At 36.5% G+C, this 20,472-nt stretch overlaps 1 protein-coding gene across 1 annotated transcript; it reads right to left on the bottom strand.

Annotated features, from left to right (window-relative positions):
* Positions 1-2,990: 2,990 nt before the first annotated feature.
* LOC129887416 (RGS1-HXK1-interacting protein 1) lies at positions 2,991-20,110 on the bottom strand. The gene is made up of 8 exons (XM_055962510.1): positions 19,873-20,110; positions 13,449-13,515; positions 12,464-12,541; positions 4,730-4,782; positions 4,432-4,568; positions 4,295-4,359; positions 3,487-3,545; positions 2,991-3,377 (listed from the first exon to the last, which is right to left on the bottom strand). Exons 1-8 carry the CDS (start codon positions 20,032-20,034, stop codon positions 3,288-3,290), a joined length of 711 nt encoding a protein of 236 aa, XP_055818485.1. The 5' UTR covers positions 20,035-20,110; the 3' UTR covers positions 2,991-3,287.
* Positions 20,111-20,472: the final 362 nt, after the last annotated feature.

Genomic DNA, 20,472 nt, shown 5'->3' with positions numbered 1-20,472 from the left:
AATAATCCAACAACAACCTAACCAAGACCCTACAAGCTCGACATGTACAATCAACAAACAAGACCACCTACCTGAGCCCCCATAAGTCTGGAAGGTGCCAATTTAGTTTATATACCCCCTATTGGTAGTCCCCTAGACTTGTACGAATTCATTAAATCTCAATAGACCCTTAGGCACTTTACATATAGCCGCGAAGATAATTAGTACCTTTAATATCCTCAAAGGCATCCTATAGCCTTCTTAGGCATCAATATATCCCTGTAAGCATCACATAGTACCAAAATAATCCAACAACAACCTAACCAAGATCCCACAAGCTCGGCAGTTACAATCAACAAACACGACCACCTACTTGAGCCCCCATAAGCCCAAAAGGTGCCAATTCAATTTATATACCCCCTATTACTCAGGCACTCTATATATAGACACGAAGATTAGTACCTTTTAATAGCCTCATAGGCATCCTATAGCCCTCTTAGGCATCAATATATCCTTGTAGGCATCAAATAGTCCTCTTAGACATCAATATACCCTGTAAGAATCACTTATCGCTTTTAGGAATTAATATTGCTCAATAGTCATCATATATAGCCCTTTTAGAGATTAAGATAGCCCCACAGGCATAGATATAGCCCTCTTAGGCAATCGAGTGACTCATAAGTGAACATGCCTCAATATAACCCTATAGGTAACCATATTGGCTTCATATTAGCACCAAAGGAAATCATTCCATTTCAATAGCTCCTTAGGAAAGTTGTGCATAGCCCCATAAGCAAAGGTCACATTTCAGCAGCTAACCACAATAGCACCCTAGGACAAAATCAAATAATCAAATAGCCAAAGCTAAGCAATGTGGCTATAAGTAAATTATATGAACAACTATTATGCCCTACCTAAATATAGGGTCTCTAATAATGATATATAGATCCCAACGATGGATCTCTATATCAACCATAATAGCTAACTTAATCAATTAAGGTTGTGAGTAACTTGGCTACGATCACTAGCCAAATGCTTCCTAAGTTTTATTGTATCTTGAGCATAATTGGCCCTTATGTTTGTATCTTGAACCTTTTGGGCTCCTATAGTTATATCTGAGCCTTCTGAACTTCTATAGTTGCACCTTGAGCACACAAGGTTGTACTAAAGGTTAGTAATGTCAACTTAGGCATAAAGGAAGTTCAGAAGTGAGTAGACTTCAATATAGCTCTACAGGCTTCAACATGATCTTTCTAGATAGTTTACAACTCTCTTATAAGTTAAGGATAACCTCAAAAGCATTCTACGCTTGTTAATGGCCTTTCAAGAAAACAAATAAAGGGGCATATATATATATGCCTCAAAGTCTTAATTTCAAATAGTAAAAGCTGACAAGATAGCCGATGTAGGCAACAAACAATCTTCTAATTTCTTAACAAGAAAGGTGGCTTTATATGTAACCTCCATAACAATCTATATTTCGTATCGAATTATAAGATCGGTAACAAATAGGTGAAACACCCAACAGGTCACTACTATGACTCAAATAGTCAGCCACAATGTTATTTAGATGAAGGTAAAAGTACAACTCTAATTCTTTAGCTCTATAGGTGTGAAGATACACCAAAAGCCCATAGGTGAGCTTGGTAGTTTATAGGCGTTGCAATCACATAATTTCTATACCAAATTAATTATTATGCTATCAATATCAGTATGAAATGCTAAGCAGCTAATTACAAAGCCCTTAAGGCATCGGCAAGGGAACAAGCTATCAAAAGCCAACTAAGCGATGACAAATTTAAACGAGAAGAATCTTATGTTACTTTTAACATGTGGTGGAAGATAAACAAGACTAATCCCAACAAGGGAAGCTCACATGTATACATATATATATATATGACTCCAACATCCAACATCATCAACTATTATGGCTATGAGTATTATAGTTGAGAAAGCATTAACTATACGACAAAGAAACTAGCCAAAAAGGTTTCGCCTTGGCATATCTTTCCCATTAAATTTATGTTGAATATTACCTCTGCCCACACCCCTATGATGTCAAAAGGAGTAACCTCAATTAATAATTAAGGATAAAAATTAATACGATAATTCGACAACCAATACAGATTTTGCCCTAAATTATTATCCAAGGCCTAAGATAGCTATAAATTGATAAAAGATCCACAACCTAAAAACTCAGCCAAAACCCTGCTGCCACAAACTCTACAAAGCTACACCGTATGATCCATAGAGAAAACTATACAACAAGGTCGCGACGTAGAGCACTTTATGCTAAACAATCAAGAAAAAGATCGTGAACATATAGGAATGATTTAGGATGTTTTGCTAACAACATTTTGGGTTTCTCATGAATTGTAAGTGAAAAGAAATGAGAAGAAGCTTCTTTATAAGCTCACACAGACTTAGGGGCCCCACTCTCTGTCCCCACTATATAATCTCAATAAAATGTAAATATTTCTCTATTTTAAATTCGTACGAATTAATGATTTGATGCATTAGAAAGTAGACACGTAGAACTTGAATTTGATAGGTTGAGCTCTCCAGCTCTTTATAAATTAGGAGAAAGCTCCCAGACATTTGATCCATAATTCTGGAAGTTTATGAAAGTAACTTGCGATGACTTTTGCCGACTTTTATTTTACTTTTTACTTGATTTCAAAACTTAAAATACAACCATTGAACAGTTCAAATACTTTTACCCCTTTTATTAGATAGTAACTAAAGTAATTCGGAGATTTTCAGGCAGTTTGGTACTAAAATGTGCTAAACCGTAAACCGATCCTGAAATTGTTAAAACCAAATCAGATAACCTAAATTAAACCGAAAAGGGTAAATCAGTTCAGATTTTCGGTTTTATCCAAATTGTGCACAGCCCCCCACAGGCAGATGATGCAGAAAGCGTATTACTGGATGATTTCTAACTAGATATGTGGAAAGCTCTAACCCCCACTTCGCCCCACCGCACACCTGAGGTGGAAGGGGCAGACAAATAAAAGGGAAGACATCTCCTTTTCATTTCTTCTGTATCATAGTTTCTGCACAGGGCTCACTCAAACATAATTAAAAAAAAAACACAAGCTTACAGTATAGGTATGTAATCTTACAGCAGGATCTGTCTTATCAGCTCCCTACAAACAAATTGCATTCAAAGGCTTAAACGATGTAGGAGAATGCACAGCTCATTGTTCATCCATATGTCATGGCCCTCTTCAATTCTCATCCTAAGTTATTAGGTAACCAAAACCAGTGCAATGGTCTTAAATCATTTCTTCTGAAATTCACAATTCTCATATTGGAACACCTAATTCAGAAATCTTGACAATCCTTTTGTCAATTGCAGTTCTTTGTTGACGCAGATGTGACGCCATAGAAGCAACCTGAGTGATATACTCTCAGGTAAAGATGAAGAATTCCAAAGCAGATATAAATCAAAAACTAGATAGTAGAAATTGATGAACACATGCAAATATTATTCATTCAACATACCTCTGCTCTTAGCTTTAATGCCTCTCTACCTGGAATTTCCCGCAGCACATCCATCAAATCTATCAATTGAGAAAGAGAGATTGCATTAAGCTTTCCATTGCACAACAACAAAGAAATTGTTAGCTTTACCTGGGGTTTGAAATGAAGTTTCCAGAAAATCCCTCCTACTACCTTTAGAAAAGTAGTGTTGTCTTTATTACAAAAAATACAAATGAAATAAGAAGTCATTGGTTAAAGGGAAGTTTTCCTTACATCAAAACACAAATGAAACAAGGTATGGCCTGATTTTCCATGTCAGTCAAGTCCTTTGATGCAAGGACATGGGTCGCATTAATAAAGGGTAACTTTTCAAAACACAACAGTCTAAATCAACTACATCACTAGGCAGATAACAAGATGCCGAGCAATCAAACGTTCTCCGATTTAGGCAAAACAACGGGTTATTCACTACTCTAGCCTGTCCTTACATCTGTTTTCGATAAGCACCTAAATATATTTTTTTCCTTTGCAGTTCTCCAAAACCAGGCACTTCAAGCAATCCCAAAAAAGTGTAAGCTCTATTGGAACCAGAATTTGTATATGCTAAAACTTTTTTCATGTAGCAAAGCAATACTAGTTTCGTCCAGAAGCTCAAGCTTTCTGTTAATTTAGTGGAGATAATTTGGTTGCTAGACCATGGGTCCATTCAAGAGAAAGGTTTAACATGGGTTGCAGACTCGTGTATCAAACAATGAGAAGCAGTGGGTAATGGAGGAAATGAGCAAAAGTTCATATTCGTAAAATAATAAGGAAACCAGGGTACACTAACCAGCAGCTTGACCTTCAACCTTGTAGACAGATTTTGCAACACTTTGGATCTGACTCCCAGCAACCCTAAATATGTAAATGATCAAACGCAGAAGCTACGGAGATAACGACACAAGCAAACATACAGAAACGGCATACATGAGGTCAGAATGGCCGCGTTTCATATCCTTTTCAGCAAGAGATGCTCTTTCAAGCAACTTTTTACTCTCTTTCTTCATTAAGCCAACAGACAGGCCTAACTCTTTCACATTCTTCTCACCTTTACTATATTTGGCCTGAAAAGTTGAATTACAACCTTAATCAGATTGAAAAAAGATGACATATGCACGGGACTCAATAAAGTCAGCTGCTGGGCCAGAACTCCCCATGGAAGTTTAGTACGAGATGCATACAAATTAAGTGAAATTTATTTTGCATGAACAAGGGAACAGACTACCTCCTCACTCTGGAGACGGCCCAGTGTTTGACGGTACAGAAATCTTCTAGGTCCTGCAGGAAGGGGTCGTTTAGGTCCGCACAGAAGATAGCTTTGATATTAGCTACCAAAAAATGTCATTATTTTAGCGAATGCAACTAAGTAATAAGCATCTTTGGAGGAAAAAAAAACAAAAACTCAGCAATACACATGCTTGTCTATGGATCATGAACCTAACACTATTTCAAGGGCAAACCCACTTAACGCAACCACGCTTAAATGCTCCAACATTCACCTCCTTAGTGATATGATCCTCAAATGGTTTTAAAAAGAGATAATTAAGTTAAATGCAACCTAAAATACGGCTATTGGTTTCGGCAAATATTGCTGTCAGACAAGGCATCAATCCGAAGGAGATCAAGTTTGACGTAGTGAGATGCTGGAGAATTTTCATGACTTTATCTTTTCTTTTTTTCTGGGATGGGGCCACAATATTATCCCTTTCTGTACTGAAGTTGCATTACAGAACAATTTGTAATCAATGGACATGGCTATAAGAGGTTGAGTCTGTAAACAAGCATGAGAAGGGACATGGCAAATGGCAAAAGATGGACCCCACTAATTGAATTCTCTTTCTAGTGAAGATAACTCAACCCCAAAAACTAGTTCATGAGGGAAGGATTGCCTGAGTCCATATAAGAAAACCACCCCTCCGTTCCCCAACCAATGTGGAACTCTAACAATCTCCCGCGCGCCTAGACCGCCAACTAGAGCATGGGCAACATAAAATGGGGGCTTAAAAACAGGAACAAACTTGGCTCTAATATTACGTAAGATATATGGTCCATGGGCCTAATTCAACCCCAAAACCTAGATCGTGAAGGGAGGATTGCTCAAGATCATTAAGCAGACCACTCATCCCACTTAGTGGTACAAATTGGAATTGGTTGGAGAGACTTCAAAGATATTTTTTGTGAGCCACGAAGGAGGACAATAAACAAGTTTCATTTGGTAAATCAGAGGTGATATTTGAGGTGATTTAACAAAATCCTACCGAAGCTAAAAAGGTTTGAAAATGAAATGCAGGCCTTTTAGAGGATAGTTCTAGTAAAAGTTACGAACTCATAAGAAGATGAGGAGCAAACCTATTGCCTTACCCTACAAATGCAGAGTATAGAGAAACTTCATAGAGGTGTGGGATGAACTCAGCGGAAACATCACTTTAGTAATTGGGGGTAGGGGCACAATAAGTATCTAGGGACGTAGGTGGCTACATGTATTAGTCAGTACACTATGAGCAATGCTTTATCAACAATCTATTATATCTCGAGCCAAAGTGAGTATCAACAGCTCAAGTACACAGTGATCAAGAAAGCCGGCTCTTTGGAGTATGAAGTTCAGAAGAAACTTAAAGAACTGAATGATGGAGGTTCAAAACAATATTGAATCACTTTACAAGTAATGTAGTGGGGGTTTTTTTGCTGGTATATTCCTAACAAAGGCCAGTAAGGATTGGGGGGAAAATATTGGCAGTAACAGGAGAGAGGTGGTGATGTTATCACATATTTTATACGTAGACAACACCCTTATTTTATGTGAGGCAGAAAGACAACTGTTAGAATAGAAAACAAGAATAGTTTATACAATCCTACTTAGAATAGGAAATAGGAATAGGAATAGGAATAGTATATAGAAATCCTTCTTGGAAAAAGATTATAATGTAGTGTCCTAGTTGGAAAAAATGTTGGTTTTCAAAAAGAAGAATTTGCAGGAAAAGAATAAAAATATTAAAGGAATTAAAAACAAGAAAGAAAACGTATAAACTGAAGTTGAAACCGATATATTTTCACTGCAGTTTAAGAATACAATTTATAATAAAACTACTAACTTCTAAACCTAAAAATAAGCAAAAAAAAATCTGCTAAAAATACCAAACTCCTAAAGTCTAAAATACTACTTATTCAAAATTCAAATAGAATTCAACTCCTAATTAAAAGGGCTAACTAGTTGACTAGGTCTATCGTAATAAAATTACTGCAATAATAATTTAATAATTCTAAAGAAAATATTCAACACTCCTCCTTGCTTTAGGAACTGCAAAATTTTGGTCTTCAATCTTGGGATCTTCACCCTTGATAACCAAAAGCGACTTGTGAATAAATCTGCAGATTCATCTTTGGGCGTGTAGTGAACTAAATTCACTTCTTTCCTTGAATGCAACCCTTAAGTACTAAATCTTTTTGACACGTCTTCTTCCTTTGTTTGCACCTTGAATCTAAGCTTACCCATTTTATTTGTCTGAAACATAGATAACTCCTCCATTGCTTCAATTCCTTTAGGAACATTGAAAGCTCCTTTAAACCTAGCAGGTTCAGATTTTGCTTGTGCTTTTTCAATTGGAGGATCATCGTCTAATTTTTTCAGCTTATAATCTTTTTCATGTTCTCCAGAAACATCTTCCATTGGATCAAATAAACTTCTTTTCCAACACCATCAATGATGAAGCAATGCTTATCCTCAAAAGATACTTTGTATCCTTTTCTACCAACTTACAAATACTCCACACGTTTTGATCAATATCAGGTAAACAAAGAACATCTGAAATTGCCTTATTACCTGAACTTGTTTTGATGACAACAGTTCCTTTTCCTTCAACAAGAATCTAGTCACCATTTCTGATCCTAACGTTAGATATTTCAGTAGACTATAATTCTTTAAACAAACTCTTGTCATTAGTCATGAGGTTAATGCAACCACTATCAATCAGCCAAAAATTTGTTCAAATCTTATGTTATACCCCGCACTCTTGGTACATGGGAGCATTTATTTAGCTTCTCTAAAGTTACCATGTGATCCATGTTATTCATGACATTATTAAATAACTCTAAGGAAGGGAGGATGTAATGCCCCATATTTTGCATAAGCTAGCTCTATGTGAGTAGTGATGGTTGGAAATAGGTTTGGAAGGATTTAAAAGGAGTTGGAGGCCAAGTAATGAGTCGTGGTAATCGACCTACTTGCATAAGCTACCGACTTGGATGTCGTACATAATTAAGCTACTTGAGTACATGTCGAGATTAAGTAGCAAGGATCACGTAAGTTCTTAAAGTGAGACGAGATTACGAACCTACGAAAAAGAGTAAGTAGGTGATGCACCTACTTGGAAAGTGGACCCCACCAAGACACGTGGCAGCAGCTGGTTGGTGCATGGATGAGGTGGACCTATAGAAGCTAGACACATGTCACATTCAAAAGTGGTGTATATAGGCTTGAATTGATGACTAAGGACTTCATTTTCTTATCTTTAACCCTAAGAACCCTAGAGAGAAAAATAGAGAAAGAAAAAGAGTTCAAGCCATGGCAACTTTCGGCAATGGCTGAAGCAAGGAGGGGCTTCAAGTCTTGCTCCATAAATTAATTCTCTAAGGTAATCTCGACCCATTGGAAGGTGATTAACAACGTAAATCAATTGTTGGGGCAGCAAGGAGGTTCAACGAGAAGTCCATCAACTTTCAGCCGATTGCGGAGCCAAGTTGCTAAGGTAGGGTTTCTTCCTTTTAAATTGGAGTTAATGATGTTGTAATGGAGAGATTAATTTGTATTAAGTGAAGTTGGAGGTAATAAAAATTACATAGTTATAGTTGACGTTGTAAATGGACAGAATTGAGGCCGTTCTAGTTGGATTAAAGTTTGATTAGTGTTGTCGTTATCATGGTATTAAATTTGAGGGTAATTTGTATATGTTGAAGGGCTGGAAATGTGGTTATAAATGAGTATAAGTGCTGCCGTTTGCAGCCACGTTATGCTCCTTTCCGTGTGGTTGTGATTTTACAAAATAAAGATCGAAAACCGTATTTTGATGTCGTGGTTTTGGGTGGGCTGTTTGGAACTTGTATTAAGTAATGTTGAAGTAGTTTTATTGTATATGGATGGTGGTTGTTGTTGTTAGTGTGGCTGTGCTAATCGGAGGTGAATTGGAAGTTCGGATAGGGCGAGTTATATAGGGGACATGCTGCCCGATTTCCGTTAACTTCTTAACTAATCAATATACTAGTCGAGAAGTGTGAACGAGGAAATGATTCCTATGGGTAATTGGTTGTAGATTTAGAAGCTGGAAAGTCGACGGTTATTCATAATAGTATTACTTTCGTGTTAAATAGGTTAAAGAGGTAACGAGGCAAGCTTGGTTGTGGTTGATCTATAACAGGTATGTAAAGCCTATCCCTTCTTTTCTTTTGGCATGTCTTAGATATAAGTGATATGTGATATGAGCTTTGGGGATAATTCCATTCATAAGCTCCGAGTATGATTCGTGACTCTTATTCACTTCTGGATGTTAAAACTCTTAAAGTAGTTGAGCTATTGCCCTCGAGCCTCCTATATGTTGAGTAGTAATTGGATGTATCTACGGTGACAAATGTCTCTGATTCCATAAGCTGTTTAGCATTGTCGTGATACATGTCTATGATTTCTGAGGCTCCATTTAATATGATCCCTAATGACATGTAGAGGGTACTTGAGACGATTCCTACCATAATCTTCAAGTGATGGTTCACTTGATTATTCTATTGAGTCTCAGATGATGATTTAATTTGCATATGGTTACTCACTACTCTGCTCGTGCATACTGTTAATACATCTTTCATCGAGTCCCGGGCCGGGTACGTTATCGTGCTCAGTTTCACTGCATTGTTCACCGAGTCCCTCACTAGAGGGCCGGGTACGGTATATATATGTATGATGATGTGATGATGGTGCCGGGCCCCGTGATGATGGCGCCGTGATGGGCCAAAGATGATACATGTATATGACAGACTCACCGAGTCCATAATGGGCCGGATATGATATATGATATGATCATGCATGATTTTATTTCATAAGGCACAGGTACAGTGATTTCTTGAGTATCATACTTGCCTCCTGAACCTCTACTTCAGATGTGATCTCATTTATGATATGTTATGTTTTATATACTCAGTACATATATCGTACTGACCCCCTTTCTTTGGGGGGGCTGCGTTTCATGCCCGCAGGTACAGACACGTGTTTTGGGGATCCGCCAGCTTAGAATTTCCACTCAGCTATTTTGGAGTGCTCCATTGTACCGGAGCCTAAACTGTTGGTATTGATCTTTTGATGTATATATTCGTTTATTCAGGGGTACAACGGGGGCCCTGTCCCGCCATATGATACTGTTGATACTCTTAGAGGTTTGTAGACATATGTGTATGTGGGTTGTATGTAAGTTTTGTTCAGCTGTGTCTATACGATGTGTTGTAAATATTAATATGAAATGGCAGCCTTGTCGGCTTGCATGTCCTTTCATGATACGATTAGCGGTAACTCCTCAGGAGACAAATGATAGGACTATATGTATATGAAGACATATGACCCATTGGGGTTCTTATGTAAGTTAGCTTACTATTCGTAGTTCAGATTGACTACATCTGATAGGTATGGATACGGGTGTCCAGGTCGGATCCCAGTCGCGGCCTACGGGGTTGGGTCGTGACATCTTACTTGAGATACATGTTGCAACAAAAAGATCTTCTACTTCTTCATTGACCACACGTGCATCTATTTCATGGTTCTCAAATTTATTTTTGCAAATCACTGCTTCATAGCCAAGGTGATTGCACTTGCTACACTTCGCATCTGGCCTTTTCTAACATCTGTATGGTGGATGACCCATTTTTCCACAGTAATTTTTGAAGTTTTTACCCCTGTTTTGAGTTTTATGGCTGGCTACTAAGGCTCCTTCAACCATACCATATTGCCTCATAAGTCTTCTTTGCTCCTGTGCATGAAAAGAATTTAACAACTCTACCAAGGTTATACATGCTTCATATTTCTCCGGCAATGTGACAAGAGACTAGTAAATATAACAGCTGGTGTTATATGTGCAAGCCCCGAGTGAAAATATGAACTGTCTATTCGTATAGTTTCAAGTGGCAATAAAACTCTGGTAGACAGCGTTGAATCTGTTTGAAATACAGTTGTTAATACTGGCGACTGTTATAGATGCGTGCTAAGTTCAGAAGGAAAAAATAAGATGCGGAGAATGGGACGTAGTCTGTTCGGAAGTTATGTGGATGTTGTGGAGTGAGAAAAAGGCAGAGAAGGGATGAATCTTTTTTGTACAATTTAGGTCTAATCTTTTACTTTAAGTCAATATTTGGTGCAGCCAAAAAGTTCCTGTTTGTATGGAGGACTGGATACCATTTGTTGAGAACTATACTCTCTATTATTCTGTATGTCACTAGTACATTGGGTGTTTGCCCACACCATCAATCAAATTATTGCTTTTACAAATATCAAACAATTACTAATCCCAATTCAAAAGTTTTGGTGCCATCATATAGGTTTGAAAGGCAGAGGTAATGCAATTAAGCAATAATAATAAGTTAAGAACAGCACAATGGACCAAATCCTGAAAGCAACGAAGAAAAAGAAGTTGCCTATCACTTTAGGCAAATACATATGTTGGGACTGCTTTTTATTTATATCATGTTATATAGATTGAAACTTTTCTATGTTGTCTAATCTTGGTTTTGTTTTCTTGTGTGACATTTCTTTGGTGACTATGACCAGTTTACCTATCCAGATCTTTTATAATAACAATAAATACTGATAGGAAAGCAAAGCAAAGATGACCAAACTACAAAAAGAAATCATCGGCCATTATCAAAGTACTACTACTTTCAGTTATATTAGTTCGTCTCCTAACAAAGGTATTGAAGTGATCACTATTCAACAACAATGTTGCTAACAACATACAACATACTAAATTTTTCTATCAGGACATTTCCTAAAAAGGAATGATTCTTCTTTTTTGGGGGAGTTGGGGGTTGGGGTGAAACATTCACACTTCTAAACTGAGGGAATGCAAACTACGTCTCTTATATCGATCTACACACAAATGGAACATTCACTAAATCTCAACATCCAAAATAACAAAAAGAAAGTGAAAACAAAATGCAAATGCTAGCTATTTCATACACAGTTGTCTAAAAGCTTAGAAAAACACAAGAAGTTTGTCGCTGCATATTGGAGATGGGCTCTTAACCGATCACAGGCTTATAGATTCTTTATCTCCTGCTATAATAACTAAATTCAATGTCTATTAATTTGAGAGCACTTTTTCAGCCTTGTTAATCCTCATTTAACTGAACGGATGGATTTTTCCACATTGAATAACTAAAACAATAAGCATAAGGTTAGCCACACTTCACAGTCATCTCAACATTTTAAATCAATCAATGAGGAAGCCTCCGAAAAACAATGAGGATAGGAGCCAGTATACAAATCGAATGCCAACTTCTTCTAGCAATCTAAGACTAAAAGAATGTTTGGCCAAGCTTATTTTTTCCCAAAAGTGCTTATTTTTTTCTAAAAAGTGCTTATTTTAAAAGTGAGGTGTTTGGACAAGCTTTTGGGAGAAAATAAAGCTGTTTTTCAGAAGCTAAAAAGTAGTTTTTCTCTACAAGCAATTTTGAGAAAAATACAGTTAAACACTTTCAAAAATCTTGGTCAAACACTAATTGTTGTTCAAAAGTGTTTTTAAAATTTATTGGTCAAACACAAACTGTTTCTCGCCAAAAGTGTTTTTCGAAGCTTTTTTCAAAAGCACTTTTGAAAAGAACACTTCCCAAAATAAGCTGATTTTAGAAACTAGGCCAAAGCCCAAACAGGCGATAAGGGATACCTAATCAAGCAGATTATGCATGAAAAAATAAAAATAAGTACATGCAATACCTCGCATGAGGAGGAGGCCAGCAGCAATACCAATTCCCCCAGCCATAGCAGGGTGCTCTCTCGCAGATACCAACTCATCTGAAAGGATAGATTGAAGAGCATTTATAGGGGAAAAAATCCATTTACCAAGTTAAGCTCAAATCAGATTCCTACTGTCAGATTAATAGTCACAATAGTCTTGTCAAATTCTGAAAAGTAACAATAAAAAGTTAAGTATATTGATGTAGGACTAAGGAGATGAACATTCATGCATTCATTTTTATTCCCTCGGATAACTAAGGAGTAAATTGAAGTGATACACGAATGCACCAAGACAGTGCATAAAGTACCGTAGCACAGTAGAAAAATAGGAACTAGTCAAATTTAAAGTCTAATTAGGCTTACAAAAAGAACAAAGAAAACTGAAAAGCTCATCATCTCCTTGAACAGCTTTCTCATGCCCAAGGAATCATGCAGAACACCTTTATCATGTTCATTGGTAAGGATTCTCCCCAAAGCATCGACTACATTATTTTCCCATTGCAGTGACCCCCAATCAGACAAAGCAGGTTTCATCCCAATTTTTTGTCTTATAGTTTTATCAATGTTGACTCACTGACATGTCAATAAAGATTCCTCAATGGATGATGCACCGTTCGATGAATTTTGAAGAAAGCAGAGCATGATGAAAGGTCATACACGATCTCACAGTGGGGGAAAAGGTGATTGACAGACTTCTCGTTGTACATATATAGCAGGAATTCGCTTATAGTACATGTATGAGAAGTAAGTGTGCAAGACTGACAGCATCTATAGACCAATGAGGTTCACTTGTTTTTGAAAATGTGCAACAAAAGCTTGTTGACCAACAAATGATGAGAAGCATTACAATTACAAGGCATAGAAAAGGCAGACAGCATTCAGTAATCAATTTTAGATCTAACCATTCAGGAGGATAGAAGCACAATAGTCCATACTAAACTTTAAGAAGGCATGTCCAAGTTACCTTTAATTTTCCTAAAGAAAACCTCTTCATAAGTTCTATACTGGCCTTTTATCTTTGGCATTAAATCCTGCAAAGCATTACTTATAGATTAGAATAGGCAATAAAGATAAGATAATATGGAAAGATTAAGATGGAACCCCAAAGAAAACGGACCTTTGGCGTTACTCAACCTCAAAAATTAGCTTACGGGGTGAAGGATAGCCTAACACCATATAAGAAGACAACAACACATCCCCTCAACAAATGTGGGATCAATGTTGTCAAAGGCTAGCTTAAAGTGCATTTAACCTCTGAAACTAGGTAAAAAATTAGGTTGTTCGTTTCCCCTCGCTTAGGTGGTGCATTGCTTTAGTGCTTGCACCAAGGCAATAAGTACCCGTTTAGACATGCACATTATTTCAAATATTTGAAAAATATTTGCAAATTAATGTCTAGTTCACGATTTGATACATCCTCTTGAATATGTCGTTTCAATTCATCCATTGCCAAGGCTAATAGAACGGGCTGAGAGTTGATCCCAGGTGCAGCCTCATCTCGACCGGGAAGTGTTCCGAGTCTCCTCCCACTGTCCTACTCGGTCTTGGCCCCATCGTGCATGTCATTACTCACTCTAATAATATGCCACATGTACACCTCTAGACTCCAAAAATCTCTATCAGGACTTTGTCGTATGCCTTTCTAGGTCGATGACCGCCATAATAAGTATCTTTATGTAACACTATGGTTATATTATGAGTGGCTCAACTCAGGATCACTAATTATTTTCAATAAATTAATCTTGTCAGTCAAGTCATTCTTCTTGGCAAGTTAGGAGTATTGGAAGCAAGTTGTTCAGGATTGAGTAATAGAATTGCTCTGGAAAAACGTCAAGACTGCTTCTTGGAGCCTAAATTATAAGGAGGTGATCTTCACAGAAATGATAAACTATATCTTGTTAGCCTCACTTTTTTTCTTCCCAACTTTAAAGATTTTAGGGTTATTTTTGTCCTGGGTTGTGGAAAGATGTAGTCACAACTAAACATGGTATGCTTAATCATTGGCAACTAGGCTGACAAGATGCCCTCATGGAACTAGGCCTTGGAAATACAATTGTTAACCTATGGGATGAGTTTGCCCTAAAAAAAAATGGCATCTGGGCTTAACTCAATCCCAAAAGCTAGCTCATCAAGGGAAGATTGTCCAAATCCATATAAGGAGTCCAATTTCCCATCTCTCTACCGATGTAGGAATTCTTAACACTTTCCCGCAACTGAGACCTCAACTAGAGCATGGACACTATAATATGGGGGCCCAACATCAGTGAACAAAGAATTGAGATGGGTCTGGCTCTGATACCATGTAAAGATATGACATCTGGGCCTAACTCAACCCCAAAAGCTAGCTCATGAGGGGGGGATTGTCCAAGTCCATATAAAGAGTCCAATTTCCCCTCCCTCGATGTGGGAATTCTTAACAATCCCAACATTTACTTCAACGTATGGAATGAATCTGACAAAGAGTTCTAGAAGGATAAGTAGCTGGTCAGCATCCTGAAAAATGAGTTTCCCCACCTCTTTTTACTAGCAAGAAATCATGATTTATCAATTGCTCAAACAGAGATGGGAATGCATGGAATCTACAACTGAGAGGGAACCTGCATGATTGGGAAATGGAAAGTTTGATTGAGCTACTTATAAGACAAGAAAGTTGTACTTTGAACCCTCAGGAGTGGGACACTGTAGCCTGGAAAAATTCAGATGGCATGGTAAACATAGTTAAGGCAGGATATGTTCACCACATGTCAACATTTCAAGAAATTTGACTCTTGGACATGGAAGTTAATTGGAGAACAAAGTTAACCACTTAAGTCATCTGCATTAGTTGGACAGCTTTGCGTGTAGCATGCTTGACCCTGGAAATCTCACGAAAAGAAGCATACAATTAGCAATAGGATGCTATATGTGTAAGCCTAATGCCGGAAGTACCAACCACCAGCTCCTCCACAGTGTAGTAGCTTCTGAGATATGGAATATGTTCTTCTCAATTTTTGGTATGTGTTGGGTCATGCCATTCAACATCAAAGAGGCCTATAGGAGCTGAAGCTCATACAAAGTTGACAAGGCCATCAAGAACATTTGGTTGATGGCTCCCGGATCTATTTTTGTTCCATTTAGTCAGAGGAATAGAAGATGTTTTGATTGAATATCAACTTCGTGTCACTCTACAACAACAACAACAACAACAACAACAACCCAGTGAAATCCCACAACATGGGGTCTGGGGAGGGTATAATGTACGCAGACCTTACTCCTACCAAGGTAGGACGGCTGTTTCCTGGAGACCCTCGGCTCAGTAAAAGCATAAATGCATAAAAAATGTTAGATAAGAATAGAAAATTAAAAGCTTTATGAGAAAAACAACAAACAAATAACAAATAGATAACAAATAAATACAAATAAATAAAGACTAATAACAAATAACGATTAAATAAATAATGAAAGCGTCACAGGTAAAATTGAGTAATCAAAGAAAAATGTGATTGAATATCAACTTCGTGTCACTCTCTGAAAGAAAAATGTTTAACCCAACTCTTTTGACCATCTTTTTGGATTTTATCAGTTCACTAGTCATAGCATAGGTTTTAGTTTCCAGAACTGACAATATCTTTCTATTTGTTAAGTTCATCTGTGTAAATATTTGCATCTGCTTGATGCCAATAATGAAATTATTACTTCATCAAAAACAAAAAACAAGAAGATTTTGGGGCCATGATGGTTTTGGGTATCAGCTCATTCACATGTTGTTGGCTGAAGAAGTTAAAGCGACTTTAAGAGAAAGATAGAGGAGATAACTTTGCTAGCAACTTGCTGTTGAACAGCTTGTGACATAACATCATGTTCTTCCCCACTCAGGTAAAAAGAGTTTTTGGCTTTTCTACCAAACCTCTCAAAACTTATCCCTTTTAATCATCAATATTACATTCTTTTTTTTTATCGTTATCATCAACATTACGTTTTTTTCTGATGGTAAACTGCACAGGTTTTCTAATTTGAGAAGTGCCAAATATCTAATGAGCCTCTTTTAAATTATTCGACTATTCGTTCCCTTTTATATTAAGCCAACTTAATGCTGGCGGTTAGACAAGTACCCACAGGATTATCTGTTCCATTTCTACGGCATATCTCCAGTGGACCTTTTTGATAGCAATTCAAACCGCCCAACAAGTGGTCTCACAAGAAGATGGTAACCCTTCAAACTTATTTGAGGACAGGCCTTGGCACAATGGTAGAACTGTTGGGGAACAATGAAAAATCACAATAATAATAATATAACTTTTGTTATTTAGCAAAATAATAATACCAAAATTTAGATAGATATTACTACAATAATATTTATCAGTAATATATATAAATAATACTTGAGTCGTGTTGGGTACTGTCCTAAGAAACTATTTCAGCGATGTGAAATGTTTCCGCATGATTAAATAAGCCTTCTCTATTTAAATAAATAGAGAATACAGTCATCAGCAAATTAATTAACATCATCAAGTTTTTGGAAGGATAATTAAACAACAATAAGACAATTCGATAATATAAAAGAAAAGCCAAAAGAAAGAAGAATGAAAACGTGAGGAGAGAGTTGGGAAGGTAAGATATAGTAGGTGTGTTTTGCAGATGGTTTTGAGGGATTATTTATAATTTAAGGAGTGGGTTTCACACTCAACACTTGTCTCCTAATAACAATATCAAGTGTCATTACTTGACAAGTGTGAGTACAAGTGTCATTAAACACTAGTGTGCTTGACACATATTTTACCACTTGTCAACATAACTTCTTAATAACACATCTTTGAAGACTTTTCAAACACATTTTTAAAAACAATTCTTTTAACAATTCTAAACATATTTTGCTTACAATCCATTGTTTAGGAGGTTGTTTAAGGCCATAAACAATTTTTGTCCAGAAATAATACATCCCTTGGGTTGAACCATATAGATCTCTTCTTCTAAATCACTATTTAAGAAAACTGTTTTTTACATCCATTTGATGAATTTTACTAGGCCTGATATAGCCTATGGTGTGTGTAGACTTAGTAGATATACTCACAATTCCAATAAAGAGCATTGGTCTGCATTAATTAGACTGATGAAATATTTGAGAGGAACCATGAATTATAGTATCATGTATAGTGGATTTTCTTCTACATTAGAAGGGCATTGTGATGCAACCTGGATCTCTGATTCAGATGAGACAAAATCCACTAGTGAATATGTGTTCACCTCAGGTGGTGGTGCAGGATCATCGAAATCAGCTAAACAGACGATCATTGCTAGATCGACTATGGAGTCAGAGTTTGTAGCTCTAGAGCTAGCTTGTTCTGAGGCTGAATGGCTAAGAAATTTCTTAGTGAATATCCCTTTAATAAAGGATGAATTGCCTCCTGTCTTTATACAATGTGATTGTCAAGCCGCAACTGCTATTGCGAAGAATAAATCTTACAACTGTAAGAGCAGACACATGAAATTGAGGCATGATGTCGTCAAGCAGCTGCTGAGAGATGGAATAATTTCCATTGATTATGTGAAGTTAGAATTGAATTCGGCCGATTCACCGACTAAACCCGTGAGAAGAAAATTAATTCTTCAAACCTCAAAAGAGATGGGTTTCAGGCTAATGTGATTGTCAATAGAGATGGTAACCCAACCTATGTAATTGGAGATCCCATGAAGTAGGTTCATATGGGTAATAACAAGTCAATATTGATACTGCGCAGTAATTGAAAGTGTTTGAACTGCTACTAATTATGCGGGATGAATTATTAACTCTTAATGAATTCATAGTCCTTAATTAAGGATGGTGGATTTAAAGCAATATACACTTGATGAATTCACATATATGAGAAGTGGAGTGAGACCGATCCTATGAGACTTTGGCCTAGTCTCTAGAGCTCTCATGAATAACCAGGCACGTGCATGGATTATTGGCGCAAAACTGCATTGAACAGCAAAATTACTGAGGTCAAAATGTGATTGGTAAAGTCTCTAATTTACAATAAGAATTATTGGTTCATAGAAATATTATATTTCACCAGCAATTTTATAACTTAAATTATATCGATCTAAGTTTGGTTCATAGTCCAAAAGACACCAAGCCTATTGCATCTTGCCCATGCAAATCCAGCAAATTAAACAAACTCACTCCTTCAATTATAAATAATCCCTCAAAACAATCTACAAAACACACCTACTATATCTCACCTTTCCAACTCTCTCCTCACGTTTTCATTCTTCTTTCTTTTGGCTTTTCTTTTATATTGTCGAATTGTCTTATTGTTGTTTAATTATCCTTCCAAAAACTTATGTTAATTAATTTGTTGATTCTTGTATCCTCTATTTAAATAGAGAAGGCTAGTTTAATTTTGGAAAAACTTTTCACGTCGCTAAAATAGTTTCTTATGACAGTGCCCAGCACGACTCAAGTATTACTTATATATATTACTGATAAATATTATTGCAGTAATATCTATCCAAATTTTGGTATTATTATTTTGCTAAATAGCAAAAGTTATATTATTATTGTGATTTTTCATTGTTCCCCAACAATCTGCCCTTTGATGGCCTATAGGTCATGAGTTTGAGATGCAAAACAGCCTCATTGCATAAATGCAAAGGGAAGGATATGTATTATAAACCCCCATACCACCATACTAGCACTTCATTCATGCGGAAAGTCTGTTTTATTCCTTCAAACTCCAGCAAAAGAACTCTAATTAAGTTAAGGTCCTTGCGGAAACCTTCAAATTAAACAATTAATCATCTACCTGATCAGTTTTCTACATTTAGTTTATTTTTAGAGCTACAACTAAGAGAGGAAACTTGCAAAACTTTGCTAAGAAGATGAAGAGAAATTTCTAGTGAAGAGCTGCATAAACTGTACTCCCACATCCCCAATTAATTTGCCTGACGGACCAGCATCAGAATAACAATTTGAGGTGCAGGTTGCATATTTAACAAGTGCTCTCACGAAAAATCATGCAAATTATTTTTTATTGACAATTTAGCAATTATCAGCCCCTCAACTCCAGCAATAAATTAAGGTAATGCAGACCTGTAAGGCTTCAAAATTAAATTAATAACTTTCACAACCTTGAAGACACTGAAATTTGGAACCTGAATTTACCTAGGTTCTAACCTTGTAAATCCTTTTTCTCAAACCATATTTGTTAGGGCTTAGATACAGGAATCCATATATTTAAGACTATAGCTACAAAACAGAGAAAAACAAATAGATGGGGTTTCAATATGTTGACATTCATTTTGCATAACATATTAAGAGATCCCTAACTCAAACAGAGTAAAAACAGAAATAATCTACACAGCGGATATGCTAGAATGACTGTTAATTGGTTCCGAAAAGTGTAAAATGGGAGGTTAATTGAAAGAACCTGAAGAGTACGAAGGTGGGTAGAGGATGTATTTTGTATGGAACGGGCAGAGCGAATGGCGGAGTCAGTAGACTCTTGGACAGTGCGAGGCAGATCCTCTGAGATGTAAGAGTGCCATGCTTTGTTTTGCGGTGAATCAACAGGAGGGGCTTCTTCTCCCATCTTCTTCTCTCTCTTTCAGCTAATCGGCAAAATGTTTGAATTTTATCTCAACATATGAACCTATGAAGATGGATAATCAAATTTTAATTAAATATGTGATTTATTTACTTATTTAATTTTATGAATCATCTTATTGTATGATTGGATTTTATCTCAACATATGAACCTATGAAGATGGATAATCAAATTTTAATTAAATATGTGACTTATTTACTTATTTAATTTTATGACAAATAAGCGATGAAGTATATTAACCCTTTACTTTTTTATATACAATATTTTTGTTGTATGTTTTTTATTTCAAATCTAATGATAATTATATTGAGTCGTTGTTGTCTTCGTAAAAAAATTTCATTCTTCTTAGTTATTATCTTTACGTTTATTTCTTTATCCTTAGCTTAATATTAATTTACCAACTTTTCCAATCTCATGTATCTT

This window comes from Solanum dulcamara, chromosome 4 (assembly GCF_947179165.1).
Source record: "Solanum dulcamara chromosome 4, daSolDulc1.2, whole genome shotgun sequence".
NCBI classification, from domain to species: Eukaryota; Viridiplantae; Streptophyta; class Magnoliopsida; order Solanales; family Solanaceae; genus Solanum; species Solanum dulcamara.
Note: the sequence above shows the minus strand (reverse complement) of the source record. Positions and strands in the feature narration are given on the sequence as shown.

What these genes read in the sequence shown, in the direction of transcription:
- LOC129887416 (XM_055962510.1), bottom strand. Translation starts at nt 20,034, where the DNA reads ATGGGAGAAGAAGCCCCTCCTGTTGATTCACCGCAAAACAAAGCATGG. An exon ending in CGCGGCCATTCTGACCTCAT is followed by an intron (nt 4,360 to 4,431) that starts GTATGCCGTTTC and finishes TTACATATTTAG; the next exon opens with GGTTGCTGGGAGTCAGATCC. An exon ending in CATTAAAGCTAAGAGCAGAG is followed by an intron (nt 3,378 to 3,486) that starts GTATGTTGAATG and finishes TATATCACTCAG; the next exon opens with GTTGCTTCTATGGCGTCACA.